At 37.4% G+C, this 17,890-nt stretch overlaps 1 protein-coding gene across 14 annotated transcripts in view; it reads right to left on the minus strand.

The window, feature by feature from the left end:
• Positions 1-17,890, minus strand: part of CCSER2 (coiled-coil serine rich protein 2) — a 155,971-nt gene that overhangs the window by 43,015 nt on the left and 95,066 nt on the right. For 9 of the 14 annotated variants that reach the window (XR_015156581.1, XR_015156580.1, XR_015156582.1 and 6 more), the window contains 2 exons: positions 7,105-7,188; positions 610-696 (listed from right to left, as the gene is read on the minus strand). Coding sequence is in view for 8 of the 14 variants with exons in the window: in XM_086381187.1 (XP_086237313.1) it covers positions 610-696; positions 7,105-7,188 (171 nt within the window). In the remaining 6 variants the exon portion in view is untranslated. The remainder of the gene's footprint in view (positions 1-609; positions 697-7,104; positions 7,189-17,890) is intronic. The other 5 variants (XR_015156584.1, XR_015156583.1, XM_086381188.1 and 2 more) reach the window with 1 other exon arrangement.

Consider the following 17,890-nt stretch of genomic DNA (forward strand, 5'->3'; position numbering starts at 1 on the left):
TGAAATTACTATTTCATATTGCCGAATTACTTTGCTTGGCCAATATAAGTTTTTAACTTCCAAGAAAGCTTTGGCCTACTATGGTTGTTATGCCATTACGTTCTTGTTATCCTGGTCTTTTATTATTACAAACTAAATTTAATTAAATTCAACACATAGCACATACAGCTTTCATATGGAACTAATATTTGACATTGTAACAATTATAAAATTATAAAGAATCATATGGCTCTAAGAAATCACAGAACATCATCTATGGGGAAATATTTTTTTAGAATAACCTTCTTCTAACAAGACAGCCACTCAGATTTCTAAGACTAAATACCCAGTTTCATTCCTCAGTAACATGAAGGTAAGTTGGTGTATTTCAAATCTCCAAAACAGACGCAACTGAAAATGGATTGAGTTTTTCACTCTGAAAAATTATTTAGACTGAAAGTTAAACCACATACTTTTATAGACTGCATACAGCCTAAAAACAATGTAATAGCGCAATTTTAAAGCCAAAAAATAAAGTATAATTTCAATTCTGGCTAGTTTTATAAAAAACATATATATATTGCCCAGTTTGAAAAGGCTTCACTTTACATACCACACTATAATACTTACAAGCTGATGTTCTAATAGTTGGATTTTTTCATCTTTTTTCTTTAGTTCCTCTTTAAGTTGTTTTATTTCATTTAGTAAATCTTCATTCTGAAATATTTTAAAAGATTCAATGTGAAGTATTTAATTGTATTTTAAAACACTAATGAAAAATATTAAATTAATGATGCAGACTGAGCAATGAACTGTTTGTTTATTTAACATGAAGTTTCTTCTTAAATATCCTAGCTATTTATCCATTAAAAAAAACTCAGTTTGGTCTTCTAGGAACTCATAGTTTAATGGAGTCTGACACATAAACAATGAACAGTAAGAGCAGCAACAGCTAACATTCACTGAGTACTAATCAGGCGCCAAGAGCTAAATAATTTGGGGTATCTAAGTAATTGATTCTGACTGCAACTCTGAGGTAGATACTATTATCCCCATTTCAGAGATATGAGGAACTAAGCCACATAAGTAAAATAAATTATACATAAAATAATAACTTCAGCTAGATTTCAAGGAATATATGAGTGCTTGTCAGAGGAAACGAAGGCCACAAGTAGAGGAAACTGCATCATTAAATGCACAGAGTCATTTTCATGACTGGTGCAGAAATCAGTAGCAAGGTAAATGTGCCTGAAAAGGTATCAAGGAAGATTCTTTTTCTTTGAGCAACTTTCATGAGAACTGCCTGAATCAAAAAATAAATACCCTGTCAACTTAGTTTATAAGAAATTTCTATTAAGGCCAATCCCTTTCCCAAAATTAAAAAAAAAAAAGAAAGAAAGAAATTCCTGAATGTATTAACAGGTATTAACAAACCTCATCTAGTCAAGGCCATGGTTTTTCCAGTAGTCATGTATGGATGTGAGAGTTGGACTATAAAAAAAGCTGAGCACTGAAGAATTGATGCTTTTGAACTGTGGTGTTGGAGAAGACTCTTGACAGTCCCTTGGACTGCAAGGAGATCCAACCAGTCCATCCTAAAAGAGATCAGTCTTGGGTGTTCATTGGAAGGACTGATGTTGAAGCTAAAACTCCAATACTTTGGCCACCTGATGCGAAGAGCTGACTCAGTTAAAAAGACCCTGATGTTGGGAAAGATTGAGGTCAGGAGAAGAAGGGGACGACAGAGGATGAGATGGCTGGATGGCATCACTGACTCAATGGACATGAGTTTGGGTGAACTCCGGGAGTTGGTGATAGACAGGGAGGTCTGGCGTGCCGTGGTTCATGGGGTCACAAAGAGTCGGACACGACTGAGCGACTGAACTGAACTGAACACAAACCTATTGTCAAGGTAAGCAGGAATTCGGTTATATTGTCACATGTAAGGTATCATTATCTTATACTTAGATCATTTTGTTTACTGCTATTTAATTATCCAGAAATATATACTGATGAAATAGTGCTGCCAAGGGAAACTAAAGTTAACCCTTGAACAACACAGGGGTTGGGGTGCCCACCCTATGCAAAGTAAAAAGATCTGGGTATAACTTTTGGTCGGTGCTCCACATCCACAGTTCCTCCAAAACCAAAAGGTACACATCCTTGTATTCAACCAACTGCAGATCGATGTAGTATAGTATTTTTTAAAAAAATCCAAGTGGACCTATGCAGTTTAAAACTTGTTCAAGGGTCATCTGTAGAATATACATATAAATGATACATCTTTCCAGAAAGAATAATAAGTAAGCAAATATAACGTGTTGGTAATGAGCAAAGTATACCATCTTCTTCAGATAGGTTGGGAACAAAAGATATTTCAGTCTCATTAACAAGAGATCAAAAACAAAAATTTTATGAAGGCTCTGATGTATCAAATAAGCATCAAAATGGGAAAGAAACAATACAGAAGAAAATATTTTTTTTAATTTTGCAGTTGTTATTCACACAGCAATGGCGAAGAACTATTATGTATGAAAAAATGACTTTCAGGGACTTAAAAAAATCACAAATCAAGATCAAAAAAAGATGGATTGCAAATCATGAGTTAAATTAGTGGGAGAAGTACTCAATGTGATTAATAAGACTGCAGAAAAAATGGTACATTATCAGACATAAAAACTGATCTTTTTGTACAAACATATGACTGTATATACAACAGTCATAAAAATTACTTGCACTCCAGTTTCAGTTATGCAACTCATATGCCAAAGAAATGATCCTAAGTACAAGAAAACCCATAAGATCTTCAAGTTCACAAACTCAGAACTGCCTTATAAGAGGATAACTGAAATGCAATGTAAGCAACTTGACGGAATACTGTATAGCAATACTATATATCAATTCAGGCATTGCTAGGATCTGCTGATGTTAGAGAAAATGAACCCAAAAGTGAAATCAAAATATGAGTATGGTAAAACATTTAGAGCCAACATGCTTATAGCATTATTTATATGATAAGCACTGCTCTAAGGATTTTACACATAAAGACAGGAAAAGGAAAACATATCAGGAAATGGTTAACCCCAATCGAGTTTTAAAGGGTAAGTTCTAACAACACAAAGTGTGGCAAACTTTTGACTTTAGGTTTAGGGATTCTGTAAGACAATACAGAGATGGGGACAAGGACAGCATATTTGGAGAATTATAAGCAATAATGGTCACCCTGCTTATTTAACTTCTATGCAGAGTACATCATGAGAAACGCTGGGCTGGAAGAAGCACAAGCGGGAATCAAGATTGCCGGGAGAAATATCAATAACTTCAGATACGCAGATGACACCACCCTTATGGCAGAAAGTGAAGAGGAACTAAAAAGCCTCTTGATGAAAGTGAAAGTGGAGAGTGAAAAACTTGGCTTAAAGCTCAACATTCAGAAAATGAAGATCATGGCATCTGGTCCCATCACTTCATGGGAAATAGATGGGGAAACAGTGGAAACAGTGTCAGACTTTATTTTTGGGGGCTCCAAAATCACTGCAGATGGTGACTGCAGTCATGAAATTAAAAGACACTTACTCTTTGGAAGGAAAGTTATAACCAACCTGGATAGCATATTCAAAAGCAGAGACATTACTTTGCCAACAAAGGTCCATCTAGTCAAGGCTATGGTATTTCCAATGGTCATGTACGGATATGAAAGTTGGACTGTGAAGAAAGCTGAGCGCCGAAGAATTGATGCTTTTGAACTGTGGTGTTGGATAAGACTCTTGAGAGTCCCCTGGACTGCAAGGAGATCCAACCAGTCTATTCTGAAGGAGATCCGTCCTGGGTGTTCTTTGGAAGGAATGATGCTAAAGCTGAAACACTGGAAGAGACTCTGATGCTGGGAGGGATTGGGGGCAGGAGGAAAACGGGACAACAGAGAATGAGATAGTTGGATGGTATCACCGACTCGATGGACGTGAGTTTGAGTGAACTCCGGGAGTTAGTGATGGACAGGGCAGCCTGGCGTGCTGCGATTCATGGGGTCGCAAAGAGTCGGACACGACTGAGCGACTGAACTGAACTGAAGCAGTAATGCTGCACACGAAGGCTGTGGTGCACAGTGGGGAGCAATGCAGTTAGTAATCTAGGCAAGGGACAGATCACAGAGGGCCTGAACATCAAGCATGCTTCAGCCAGGGAGTAACAGATAGATCTACATTGGAGATGGCTTGGACAGCTGTTTGGAGGATATATTGACAATGATTATACTGATACATATAAAAATCACTCTCTCTCATACTTGGTAATCTCGTCCACAGGACATTTCCAATGTGTCCCACTCACAATGGGAAACCCGTGTTGGGGCTTCCCTGGTGGATCAGATGGTAAAGACTCTGCCTGCAATGAAGACCTGGGTTCAATCCCTGGGTTGGGAAGATCCCCTGGAGAAGGGAATGGCTACCCACTGCAGTATTCTTGCCTGGAAAATTCCATAGACAGAGGAGCCTGGCAGGCTACAGTCCATGAGGTTGCAAAGAACTGGGCACGACTGAGTGACTAACAACACAACATGTTACATGTGAAATCATGAGAGTAGAAAGTTCAATGAACACTGGACTAAAGATACAAACCTACATTCTAAAAAAGAAAAGAATCCAAGAAAAGCAAGCAGGCAGGTGGTGTGGAGGAGGAGAGGGGATGTTAAGGGGTAAGGGAATTCCAAAAGAACTGACACAAAAACCAAGGGATAAAGCTTTTATGACAAAGGCCATGTCAAATGTGTATTTTTCCAGGTTTCCAGAACAACTAGAAAGAGAGTCAAGGAAAGGTTTATCTGATTTACTGAATTTAGGATAGGTAAGACACAGAAATTTATAAAGTGAGGATGAAGAGGAAGTAAAGAAAGCACACTAATGAGACATGAGAGAGGACGCAGACGTAGTTTGGTCTTTAACTGCAGCAGAAGATAGAGTCGAGAACAATAAAGGGTAGTCTTCCACAGCACAGTGGTCACTTTTCCCTGTAACTGGAATAAAGTAAATCAGAATGACAGACACAGATAAGTTGGGAGGCAGAAAGGCAAAGAAGATCTTCCTTGATGAACACAAGGCAAATGCAGCAGCTGAAAAGAGTGGCTGAGAAAGGGGATGAGACAAGTGGTCAATGTCTGAAATAGCTCATCAGGGACATGGCAGAGGGAACTGTCCTGGGATAAAGGAGAGACTGGTGACATGGCAGGTCCAATGGAGAGTTTAGGCCCTAAAGTTGTAATGGTGTAAGTCACAACATTTGTATCATTTGAAATTGAACTGCAAAACCATCCTCAATGAGCAGATTCGGGGATTTGCTGATGAAAGTGAAGGACTGTCTAGTGTACTAGAAAGAGTAAGTATGAGCTATTGCACGCTTGCATGCTCAGTTGTGTCTGACTATTTGTGACCCGGGAGCCAGGCTCACTCTGTCTCTGGAATTTTCCAAGCAAGAATATTGTAATGGATTGCCATTTCCTACTCACAGATCTTCATGATCCAGGGATTGAACCCCCGTCTCTCTTATCTCCTACACTGGAAGACAGATTCTGGACTATTGGCACCACCTGGGAAGCCCGGTGAGAAACTGCATCTGACCTCAAAAAGAAGAAGAAAGGCTAGGGACGATCTGCCTGAAAGGAAAGGCACTGAGGACAGGAGAGAGACACACGCTGTGTCTATCCTACAACACTAAATGTACGGACAAACTTTAGAGGAGGGTGGAAAAAACAAAGACACGAGTTCTGCAAAAAAAGTTGGAATTAACTTTTTTCTTTAAAAAGAATTTACTTATACATAAAAAAGTTTCACAAAAATTTAGAAAAAAGTCAGTTTTTACTTTTAAAGTAGCAATCACAAAACAAACAAAAAACAACTGAGACAACCAGAAATCATCTAAATCAATGGCTCTCAAGGGAGTATGTAAGTAAGTTTTTCAAGAAGAGATGTTCTCCTGCAAACCTATTATTATACTCACAACAGGATGGAAACATGGAGATGGGAAGAAATTTATATTAAAGAATAGGTAGGTAACACGCTGAAAAGCCAATATCAGATAACCAGATGTGACTATTATCTGATATTTTTTTTATTTTGTGTTTTACACATAAATTTGTTCCCCAAAAGTCACTCCATATCCTATGAAAAAACTGTGCTTCCCTGACGCTTAATATCAAGACTGGTCAGTTGACCTGTTTTGGAAGCAACATATGTTACATTCAACCAATGTATTCTGCCAATGCTACTTTCCCTCAGGTACAAAAAGCATGACCTTCATCCAGAATCCCAGAAAGAAGAAAAAACATGAAGTCTCACTAATCTACAACCAAAATGCAACATAATGAGAAATAATAAGTAAGAAATAAACTTCTGTTAAAAACAAATAAAAAAAAGAAATAAACTTTTGTTATTGTAAGCCACCAATATTTTGAGGCTGTTACTACAGACAAGTAGAACACACTGACTAGAATACTTTGAAAACAGAATGTGAAAGGAAACAATAATTTTACCTGGAACTAGGAAAGACAAGAATACTTGTATGTCCTTAAGAAATAAATATGTGATTCAGGAAGATTAAAAAAAAAATCTTTCTTCAACTAAAACTAGACCTAAAGATGAGAACTATAAAAAAATACACCTTCAAGTACAAAATGCATCTGCATTCTATATATCTTTCAACATAAAAAAATGTAATTTTCAGCTAAAAGTTCTTCAATATTGTGATTATATATATATATATACACACACACATATATATATGAGAAGTACCTATTAACAGTTTTAATTTTTATTGGTAGTCATATTTTAAATTGTTATTCATATAATTCTGAAAAAAAAAGATTTAATTAATTTTTAAAAAAGAATCCTGCACCAATATTAATATTGGGACAGATTACTATACAACTGATAAAACAAACTCAAATTAAAGTACCACAGGGATATCAATTTAACTTAAAAAGTTAGTAAAAGTGAAAAGCAAATCTGACCAAAACCCAAGACAACAAAGTTGCAGGTTTAAATATATTTATTATTAAAAGTTTTATTATTGCTTTATAATTTTAGTAATAAAATTTTTTTTTTTTAATTCAGCATGACTACCTAGTCATCATACCTTGCATATTTGATCACCATCTTCTGGTTCTGGACTAGATGGCAATGAGAGTTGAACATCATGCAATGAACCACTTCCATCATGCTGTCAGAAAGAAGAAAAGGAAAACGCAAGAGTAATACAATTAACTGCAGATATTCTGCTCAACCTGAACTCACCCCAGACCAAATGCTAGAATGGTAATCAATTAAGATTTTAGAAATCTCCTTTTTACCTCCATGCACTGGTAGAAACAAACGTAGAAGAGCAAACAACAGAGTTCAAGAAAGAATATTTTGTGGAACATTCACTATGTAAGCTGACGGTGAGAAAGCCACTGAAAGTTTTAGAATGGGAAAAGAAATATAGGACAATTCCTTAAAAATGTTAAGAGTACTCCACCTATGAAAAATGTAAAATAAAAGTCAAATTAAATCTGATTTGAATCAGATCTAGCGCTTTGAGTACAAAGGAGTCAGAAACAATAATATTAAATGACTCAAAAAGAGCTGACCACAGAAAACATTTGAATAGAAGACACATGAGTATACATACTGCATGACTCTATCAAGTTTGAGAAGAGGTAGAATTAATTTATGGTGCTAAAAATCAGAACAGTGGCTGACTTAGGAGAAAGGAGTTATTGGCAGTAAAGTGCATTATAACCCATAAACATGCTGGAAATGTTTTGTGTCCTCTCTGTATGGCAGTTACATGGGTACATACAAGTGAAAAGTACAAGCTTTACACTTAAGACTGGTACACCTTTAAGCACTTTACTTGATATATGCTATACCTCAATTTAAAAAATTGAAAAAATTAAAGTTTTTGTCCTTAAACACAATTTTTTAAAAAAATAACAGGGTATCATTAAGTCCTACCTCTTGCTGAAATAGTTTAGGAATAATCAGATAAAACATGGCATGTCCAATGATTCACAGACAACCTTAAAAAAGATGAACTAAGAATATGCCTGGGATGATGGTGAGGGACCTAGACCCTGACCAATGCAGTACAATTGCAACTCAATACCTTATTTGTTCAGATGGCACCTGGCTGCCTTGTGATACCCACTGAATCAACAGCCTTCAAGGAGCACTACCATAGCACCTCTCTCTCCTGAAGGAAATCCCCCAAACATGGCAATCTCCTACACTGGAACAGAAGTGTTAAAAGGTTATGGTACTATATATACCTATTGAATCAGAAACTCTAGTGATGGGGCCTAGGAATGAGTATTTAGAAAAACTCAACAAGTAAGAGTGACTGACAGTGAAGTATTAGCCTTTGTCAAATCTCCAGCAGAGATAAATTACATTTTTATTGGTGATGCCACAGACATTAAGGATTCGACCTGAGAAAGAATCCAACATCCTAATGAATAACAAATGTTCACAGAACACATTAAAAATGTTTTTTAAAGAAGTAAGGAATTTACAAGACTCATTTTAGTAAAGTTTATCTCTGCCTTGAACTATAAAAACAGAGCCAGTCCTATAAACCAGACAGCTACACACACAAAAAAAAAAGAAGAAAAGAAATTAGATCATTCTTTAACACCACACACAAAAATAAGCTCAAAGTGGATTATAGACCTAAATGTGAGACCAGACACTATTAAACTCCTAGAGGAAAACACAGGCAGAACACTCTGACATAAATCGCAGCAATATCCTTTTTGAGCCAACTCCCAGAATAATGGAAATAAAAACAAAAATAAACAAAGAGGACCTAATTAAACTCTAAAGCTTTTGCACAGCAAAGGAAACAAAAAACAAAATGAAAAGACAATCCACAGATTGGGAGAAAATATTTGCAAATGATGTGACCAACAAGGGGTTAGTCTCCAAAATTTACAAACAGCTCACAAGGCTTAACAATATCAAAACAAACAACTCAGTTGACAAATGGGCAGAAAAACTAAACAGAAATTTCTCCAAAGACACACAGATGATCAAGAGGCACGTTAAAAGATGTTCAACATAGCTAATTATTAGAGAACTGCAAATCAAAACTACAATGATATATCACCTCACACCAGCCAGAATGACTATCATCAAAAAAATCCACTAACAATAAATGTTGGAGAGGATGTGGAGAAAAGGAAACCCTCTTACACTGTTGGTGGAATGTAAATTGGTACAGCCACTAAAGAGTACAGAGTTCCTTAAACAATTAAAAATAGATCTGCCATATGACCCTGCAATCCAGTCCTCAGCATATATTTGGAGAAAAACATGATCTGAAAAGATACATGCACCTCAGTGTTCACTGCAGCACTGTTTACAATAGCAAAGACATGTAATCAACTTAAATGTCCACTGACAGAGAAATGGATAAAGAAGTTGTGGTACATATACAGTGGAATATTAGTCATTAAAAAGAATGAAATAACGCTATTTGCAGCAATATGGACTGACCTAAAGACTGTCATAATGAGTGATGTAAGTCAGACAGAGAAGGAAAAATGTCATACAACAGTCACTTGTATGTAGGATCTAAAAAAAAAAAAACTATACAAATGAACTTACCTACAAAACAGAAAGAGACTCACAGACTTAGAGAATGAACCTATGGTTGCCTGTACACACTGCTACATTTAAAATGCATAACCAACTATATACAATGGATAACCTACTGCACAGCACGTGGAACTCTGGTTATGTGGCAGCCTGGATGGGAGAGGAGTCTGGGGGAGAATGGATACATGTATATGGATGGCTGAGTCCCTCCACTGTTCATCTCAAACTACCACAACAATATAAATCAGCTATACCCCAATACAAAATGTTTTAAAAGTTAAAAAAAAAACAAGGCCAATCCTATATATAAGTATATATTTGAGAAAAGAGGAACTATAAAACGATTTATTTTCCAACATCTACAATACCTTCCTGGCCACTGCAAAGCAGGAACCACAAGGAATAGGAGACAACACAAGCTCACACTGCTTTGCCTTGGACATGGATTTAGTTGTGGGAAGTGTGCAGTAGAACAGGAACTTTCACTGTAGAGGAATAAAAAGGCAAGCCCATAGAAACAGAAAATACCAGGATGTCATGAAGAAAGTAACTCTAGAAAATTGTATATAAACTTCTAGGTTCACCACTCTTGAGTATCACACTTGCTTGGATCTGATCCTAAGAAGCATTTCAAAGACTCTGAGAAATAAACCAAGACCACACTGCCCAGGTCCCAAGCTGCCCACTGGAAGGTGTACACTCAAAACAGACCTGGCAGGCATGGCAAAGGCTTTGGAAACAACTGACATTACAACCACAACCCAAAGGTGGCTAATCAGAACTTGCTGTGTGATCCCAACCAAATAATCTATCTGCTTAAAAGGAAAAAAAAAACAACATTCTCCATAAACTTTAAACAATATTAACTGTCTCATAATACAACATTTAAGTGTCTAAGATTTACTCCAAAACTACTCAATGTACAAAGAAAGAAAACCTCAAGACACACAGAAAAAGACAATTAACATCAATGACAAAATTAAAAAGTTAAATAACAAAAAAATTTAAAATTAACTACAAGAGATTTTAATAGAGCTATTATAAAAATTCTCCAAAAGGGTGAACTCTTAAAGGGAACAGAAAGAGAAAGTCTCAGCAAAGACGTAACACACAAAGTGGAAAATGACAGTGTCAGAACTGCAAAGACTCAACACCCAAAAATGTTTAATGCACTAGATGCATTAAATACTAGATGCACTAAACACTACGGTACTTAGATGGACTAAATACAGTACCAGCATTTGAGTTACACATTGAACATAAAGATAGATCAACAGAAATCCAATCTGAACAATAAAGACAAAAAAAGATGGGGGAGGGGTAAAAAAGAGCTTGGTGCAGGAGTTATAGGACAACAACAAGAGATCTAATATTTATATCACTCAAGTCATAGAAGGTAGGGCTCGGGGCAAAAATTTTTGAAGAAATAATGGATAAATACACTTCATATCTGGTGAAAGACATGAACCTACATATTTGAATAGTTCAATTGAAAAGAATAGAAAATAGAATGTGCTCTCTGAACATAATGGAATGTTAACTAGAAAATCAAAACCAGAAAAATTGTCTTCAAACAGAAAGTAACAAGATACTTCCTTGATCCATGGGTCAAAAGAAGTACCAAGGTAAATAAGAAAATATTTTGAGTTGAAAGGAAAATGAAACCACGTATCAAAATCTGTGGAACGCAATTAAAGCAGTGCTTAGAAGGAAAAATTATTGTACCAGATACTTATATTAAAGCAAAGTTGTCAAATCCATAACTGGAGCGAAATAAAGCCAGCACAAACAGAAAGATGAAAATAATAGAGTATGGAAATTAATGAAATTGAAAATCAAGAAACATAAATCAGTGAAGCCAATTTAAAACATGCAGGGGGAAAAAAGAAATCAATGAAGCCAAAGCAGGTTTTTTGACAACTGCAAACCATCACCAAAACAGGCAAAAGGCATTTATAAAGTGACTGCTTCTAACAAGAGCCAACAACAAAAATAATGATGATGTGAGAATCTAGGGTTTTTAACTGACTTCATTAACTCAAATTTTAAATACTTGCCCAAAAAGTACATTCAATTTTTCAATATCCATTTATCTCATCATTTACATAACTGATAAAAAACATATATAAAGAACTATTAATAATCAAAAATAAAACAAACAAAAATTTTGTTAGAAAAAAAATAGACACTTCACAAAAGAAGATATACGATTGGAAAATAAGCATAAGAAAAGATGCTAAATGTCATTAGTCATTAGGCAAATGCAAATTAAAACCAGAGTGAGATACCAATGCATAACTATGGGAAGGGCTTTTGAAAAATATTGACAATATCAAGTGTGGACCAAGATGCAGAACACTTGGAACTCTCATTAATCGTGGTAGGAATACAAAATCAAATAACCACTTTGGAAAACAGCTTGCTGATTTCTCAAGAAGTTAGATATATACTTATCAACCAGCATTCCCATGCCCAGGTAAGAAATTAAAACATCCTCACATGAAAATCTGTGCACGAATGTTTATAGTAGCTTTATTCATAATTGCCAAAAACTGGGAAAAGACACAAATATCCTTCAACTGCTAAACAGATAAACAGACTATGACATATGTATACAGTGTAATACTACTAAGAAGGGCAATGCCAAAGATTCTTCAAACTACCATACAACTCACAGGCTCACTTCACACACACACACACTGCTAGGCTTCAACAGTACATAAACCTAGAACTTCCAGATGTACAAGCTGGATTTAGAAAAGGCAGAGGAACCAGAGATCAAATTGCCAACATCTGCTGGATAACAGAAAAAGCAAGAGAATTTCAGAAAAAAAATCTACTTCTGTTTCATTGACTACACTCAAGCCTTTGACTGTGTGGATCACAATAAACCGTGGAAAATTCTTAAAGAGATGGGACTAGCAGACCACCTTACTTGCTTGCTGAGAAGTCTGTATGCAGGTCAAGAAGCCACAGTTAGAACCGGACATGGAACAACGGACTGGTTCAAAATGGGAAAGGAGTACATCAAGGCTATATGTTGATGCCTTGCTTATTTAACTTATATGCAGAGTACATCATGTGAAACACTGGGCTGGATGAACCACAAGCTGGAATCAAGACTGCTGGGAGAAATATCAATAACCTCAGATATGCAGATGACACCACCCTTATGGCACGCAGTGAAGAGGAACTAAAGAGCCTCTTGATGAAAGTTGAAAGAGGAGAGTGAAAAAACTGGCTTAAAACTCAACATTCCAAAAACTAAGATCATGGCATACAGTCCCATCACTTCATGGCAAATAGATGGGGAAGAAAATGGAAACAGTGACAGACTTTGTTTTCTCGAGCTCTAACATCACTGCAGACAGTGACTGCAGCCATGAAATTAGAAGATGCTCGCTCCTTGGAAGAAAAGCTATGACAAGTCCAGATAGTGTATTAAGAAGCAGAGACATCACTTTATCAACAAAGGCCCATATAGTCACAGTTATGATTTCTCCAGTAGTCATGTAAGGATGTGAGAGTTGGACCATAAAGAAGGCTGACTGCCAAAGAATGCTTTCCAACTGTGGTGTTTGAAAGAGAAGACTCTTGAGGGTCCCTTGGACTGCAGGAGATCAATCCAGTGAACCTTAAAGAAAATCAACCCTGAATATTCACTGAATGGTGTTGAAGCTGAAGCTCCAATTCTTTGGCCACTTGATACAAACAGCTGAGTCAGTGAGTAAGACCCTGATGCTGGGAAAGATTAAGGGCATGAAGAGTGGGGGCGACAGAAGCCGGAGATAATGGAGGATAGGGAAGCTAGGCGAGCTGCAATCCACAGGGTCGGAAAGAGTCGGACACGACTGAGTGACTGAACAGCAAATATAACATCAATTTTGCCTCTTATCTAAAAGGGTTAAAACATATTTACTATATGGCCAAAGGAAAAGTTTTCAAAAGTTTCCAAAGTTTTGCTTTAGGACACAAAGGAAATATCAATACCTTCCAAAGAATTTATATCCTATAGACATTATTCTTTACTATTAATGTTTTAAGATTTGTTGTTGTTTAATTGCTAAGTCGTGTCTGTCTCTTTGCAACCCCAGAGACTGTAGCCCGCCAAGCTCCTCTGTCCATGTGATTTCCCAGGCAAGAATACTAGAGTGGGTTGCCATTTCCTTCTCCAAGGGATATTCCCAGCCCAGGGATTGATCCCATTAGCTCCTGCATTGCAGGCATGTTTTTTTTTTTTACTGCTGAGCCACCAGATTAGAAATTAATTAGAAAAGAAGTCCTGTATACCAAACCTGCATTTTTGAAAATTAAAAAAAATTCTTCTAAATAAAATAAATTTATAGCACGGCCCAAGACAACTAGGATTCATTAATGTTTAAAGTTACCGGTATATCGCTAAGAGATGGGCACAACTGAGCAACTGAACAACCACATGTCTCAAACGCATGTCTCAGAGCCTTCCAATTTTTATCAGGCTAATGTTATAGATTCAAGAGATCAAAGAAGGAAAGGCTATTATTTCCATCAAAGCACAAGAGTTTAAAGATCATGAACATAATCTCCAATTCTATCTATAATAAAACCACATACCCTCCAAATAACTTTGACACTAAATAATAGTAGTACTGTCTATAAAACCTTGACTTAGATGAAAAGTATTCAGGCCAAAATCAGGAAACATTTTGAGACAAGTCTTTTTAAGCTTTGGGGATGGGGGGAGGGAATCATAAAATGTACAGAAAACATTCTCTTTTTAAAAATCACTGAATAACAACCATGGATGCAATGTTCATGCTTCATATTATACATACTAGGGCCGTGCTCAGTCACTTCAGTCACGTCTGACTCTTTGTGACCCCATGGACTATAACCCTCCAGGCTCCCCTGTCAATAGGATTTCAGGCAAAAATACTGGCGTGGGTTGCCATTTTCTCCTCCAGGGGATCTTCCTGACCCAGGGATCAAACCCGTGTCTCTTATGTCTCCTGAACTGGCAGGCAGGTTCTTTACCACTAGCACCACCTAAGGAGCTAGCGTTTCTTGACCAGTGTTGGGCACTGTTCTAAGCATTTTGAATAAACATATTTAATAAATGCATAGATGCAAAAACATAAAAACTGTAACACATCACTGCACAAAAGTAAACAATTCATAGTTAACTGATTATCCAAGTATTCTGGCTGCTTTACTAAGTGAAGTGTTTCAGCAGTTTCTGTGGGTTCTAGTTAGGATTTTTTTTAAGTCTTAATTGACTTTGTTACAATATTGCTTGCACTTTATATTTTGGGTTTTTGGCCATGAGGCATGTGAGATCTTAGTTCCCTAACCAAGAATGGAACCCATGACCCCTACATTGGAAGACAAAGTCTTAACCACTAGACCACCAAGGAAGTCCTAGTTAGGATTTCTGAGCTCTGAATGCAATTAACCTTAAGTTGATTAACTCTTATGTCATTAGTATTTTACTGAAGATTCAAAAAGACAGGTACACCTTCCTCTGTTCTAAGAGGAAGACTTCCACCGTCTTCCATTTTTCTTTTTCAACAAAGCATAAAGGAAAACTTTGGTTCTAATATTTAAACTCTTCACATATTAGCATGTAGGAAACCCTGTAACAAATTCCATCTTACCCAGGTGGGTCTTCCATTAGTTTCCAAAAATTGTGATCTTCCTATCAGTTCCAAGGCGGTTGCAATGGACATGGACACTTGAAATGAACTAACCAAAAGCCTGGCAGCACTGACCAGTCTCTGCTGACAAGCAGCATTAGTGATGTCAACAAAGCTCCCTTGTGTTTCTGATATGCTACAACACAATCACAAGAGGCATCCTAGGAAAAGGAGTGGAGGAAGAGGAGAGATTTTTTTCATTTTCTTTTCATAAGTCACTTTTTTAAATAGCAGAGGTAAATGGATGGACATCGTATCATATCACACAAACTGTAGAATGTGTGCTAAGATAAATTTTTGAGTAATACTGTAATTCACCTATGGGATTTAAAATCTAATGATTCAAACTATATTTGGAAAGATTATAAAAATATAATCATAAAGCCTGATTTTCAATAAGAGTTTAAGAAATGAGTTGATCCTCACAGGTGCTTGAGGCAAAGACATTTTCAAAACAAAAATTTTACTGACATTTAAATTGACTAGAACATTGTTATATATGGCTAAAATCTGTAATATTCTAAGCAAACCTTATTTATAAATTTCATTATAAATTTCAATAATAAACCTTTTTATTAAACCTAAGTGTTTAACTTGTACATATAGATATCTTTTTCTATAGGTTTATTTTGCCATTTAAAAATACTAGTTGTAGATTTCTTCTAATTTTTCTACATTTAAAAAAATATTTAACTCTTCAAACCATCTGAGTTTGCTGGCTTCCCTGGTAGCTCACCTGGTAAAGAATCTGCCTGCAAAGCAAGAGACCCCAGCTCAATTCATGGGTTGGGATGATTCCCTGGAGAAGGGATAGGTTACCCACTCCAGCGTTCTTGGGCTTCCCTGGTAGCTCAGACTATAAAGAATATGCCTACAATGTGGGAGACCTGGGTTCGATGCCTGGGTTAGGAAGATCCCCTGGAGGTGGGCATGGCAACCCATTCCAGTATTCTTGCCTGGAGAATTCGCATGGACAGAGGAGCCTGGTGGGCTTCAGTCCACAGGGTCGCAAAGATTTGGATGCAAATGAGCGACTAAGCACAGCATAGTTTCTATACTATTCTACTTTATTAGGAAAAATAATTACAATGAACAAAATTTATTTCTAAGCAGAGTGGCGTGGAGTGGGCACACTCCCCCAGGAGGGCCTTTAGAGAGCTACAAGAGCTCAAGTCTCATGAAGAGGGCATCTCTGCAGGAAAAGGCCCAGTGTCAGGTGTCAGACCCAAGTAGGGTTAAGAAGGCACCCAAGTGCAGGCATCAACTGACAACTGTAGTGTCAAGCCCAAGCAGAGTGAGGTGGCATCCACAGGAAGAGGAGACTGGTGTGGTGTGTCAGAATCCATGAGACTGACAAGGAGTCAGAGCCCAAGTAGGGTGAGGAAGGTATACAAAGGAGAGCAGCCAGGCACGGAGATTCAGAATCTTAGACAGGTGAGGAGGTCAAGTGTACAGGAGAGGCAGTGAGAAGCTGATTATAGTCAGGAGAATTGGTTAAAAGAGTAAATATATTATGGTCATCAAAGTGAAAAGAAAACTGAGGAAGTACCACAGTTTGAAGAAATCTACAAAAACATGATCAGAGAAGGCAATGGCACCCCACTCCAGTACTCTTGCCTGGAAAATCCCATGGACAGAGGAGCCTGGTGGGCTGCAGTCTATGGGGTCGCTAAGAGTCGGGCAGACTGAGCGACTTCACTTTCCCTTTTCACTTTCATGCACTGGAAAAGGAAATGGCAACCCATTCCAGTGTTCTTGCCTGGAGAATCCCAGGGATGGAGGAGCCTGGTGGGCTACCATCTATGGGGTTGCACAGAGTCGGACACGACTGAAGCGACTTAGCAGCACAAAAACATGATAATTTTTAAAAGCAACGTATGATGGTAAACCAGATCTTTCTGTTATAAAGAATACTACATCAAGACAGATAGGGAAACAGTGGAAACAGTGGCTGACTTTATTTTTATGGGCTCCAAAATCACTGCAGATGGTGACTGCCGCCATGAAATTAAAAGACGCTTACTCCTTGGAAGGAAAGTTATGACCAACCTAGACAGCATATTAAAAAGCAGATACATTATTTTGTCAACAGTGGTCATGTATGGATGTGAGAGTTGGACTATAAAGAAAGCTGAGCGCTGAAAAATTGATGCTTTTGAACTGTGGTGGTGTTGGAGAAGACTCCTGAGAGTCCCTTGGACTGCAAGGAGATCCAACCAGTCCATCCTAAAGGAGATCAGTCCTGGGTGTTCATTGATAGGACTGATGTGGAAGCCAAAACTCCAATACTTTGGCCATCTGATGTGAAGAGCTGACTCAGTTGAAAAGACCCTGATGCTGGGAAAGATTTAAGGTGGGAGGAGAAGGGGACGACAGAGGATGAGATGGTTTGATGGCATCACTGACACAATGGACATGGGTTTGGGTGGTCTCCGGGAGTTGGTGATGGACAGGGAGGCCTGGCATGCTAAAGTTCATGGGGTCACAAAGAGTCAGACACGACTGAGCGACTGAACTGAACTGAACCCCAAGACACATGGCAAAATCTGAACAGGCTCTGAGTATTAAATGGTAGTAATGTGTCAATACTTCAAAATTTCCTGATTTTGAAAT

Source organism: Bos grunniens, chromosome 28 (assembly GCF_055505025.1).
Source record: "Bos grunniens cultivar Pamir isolate PY7600 chromosome 28, Bosgru_T2T1.0, whole genome shotgun sequence".
Taxonomy (NCBI): Eukaryota; Metazoa; Chordata; class Mammalia; order Artiodactyla; family Bovidae; genus Bos; species Bos grunniens.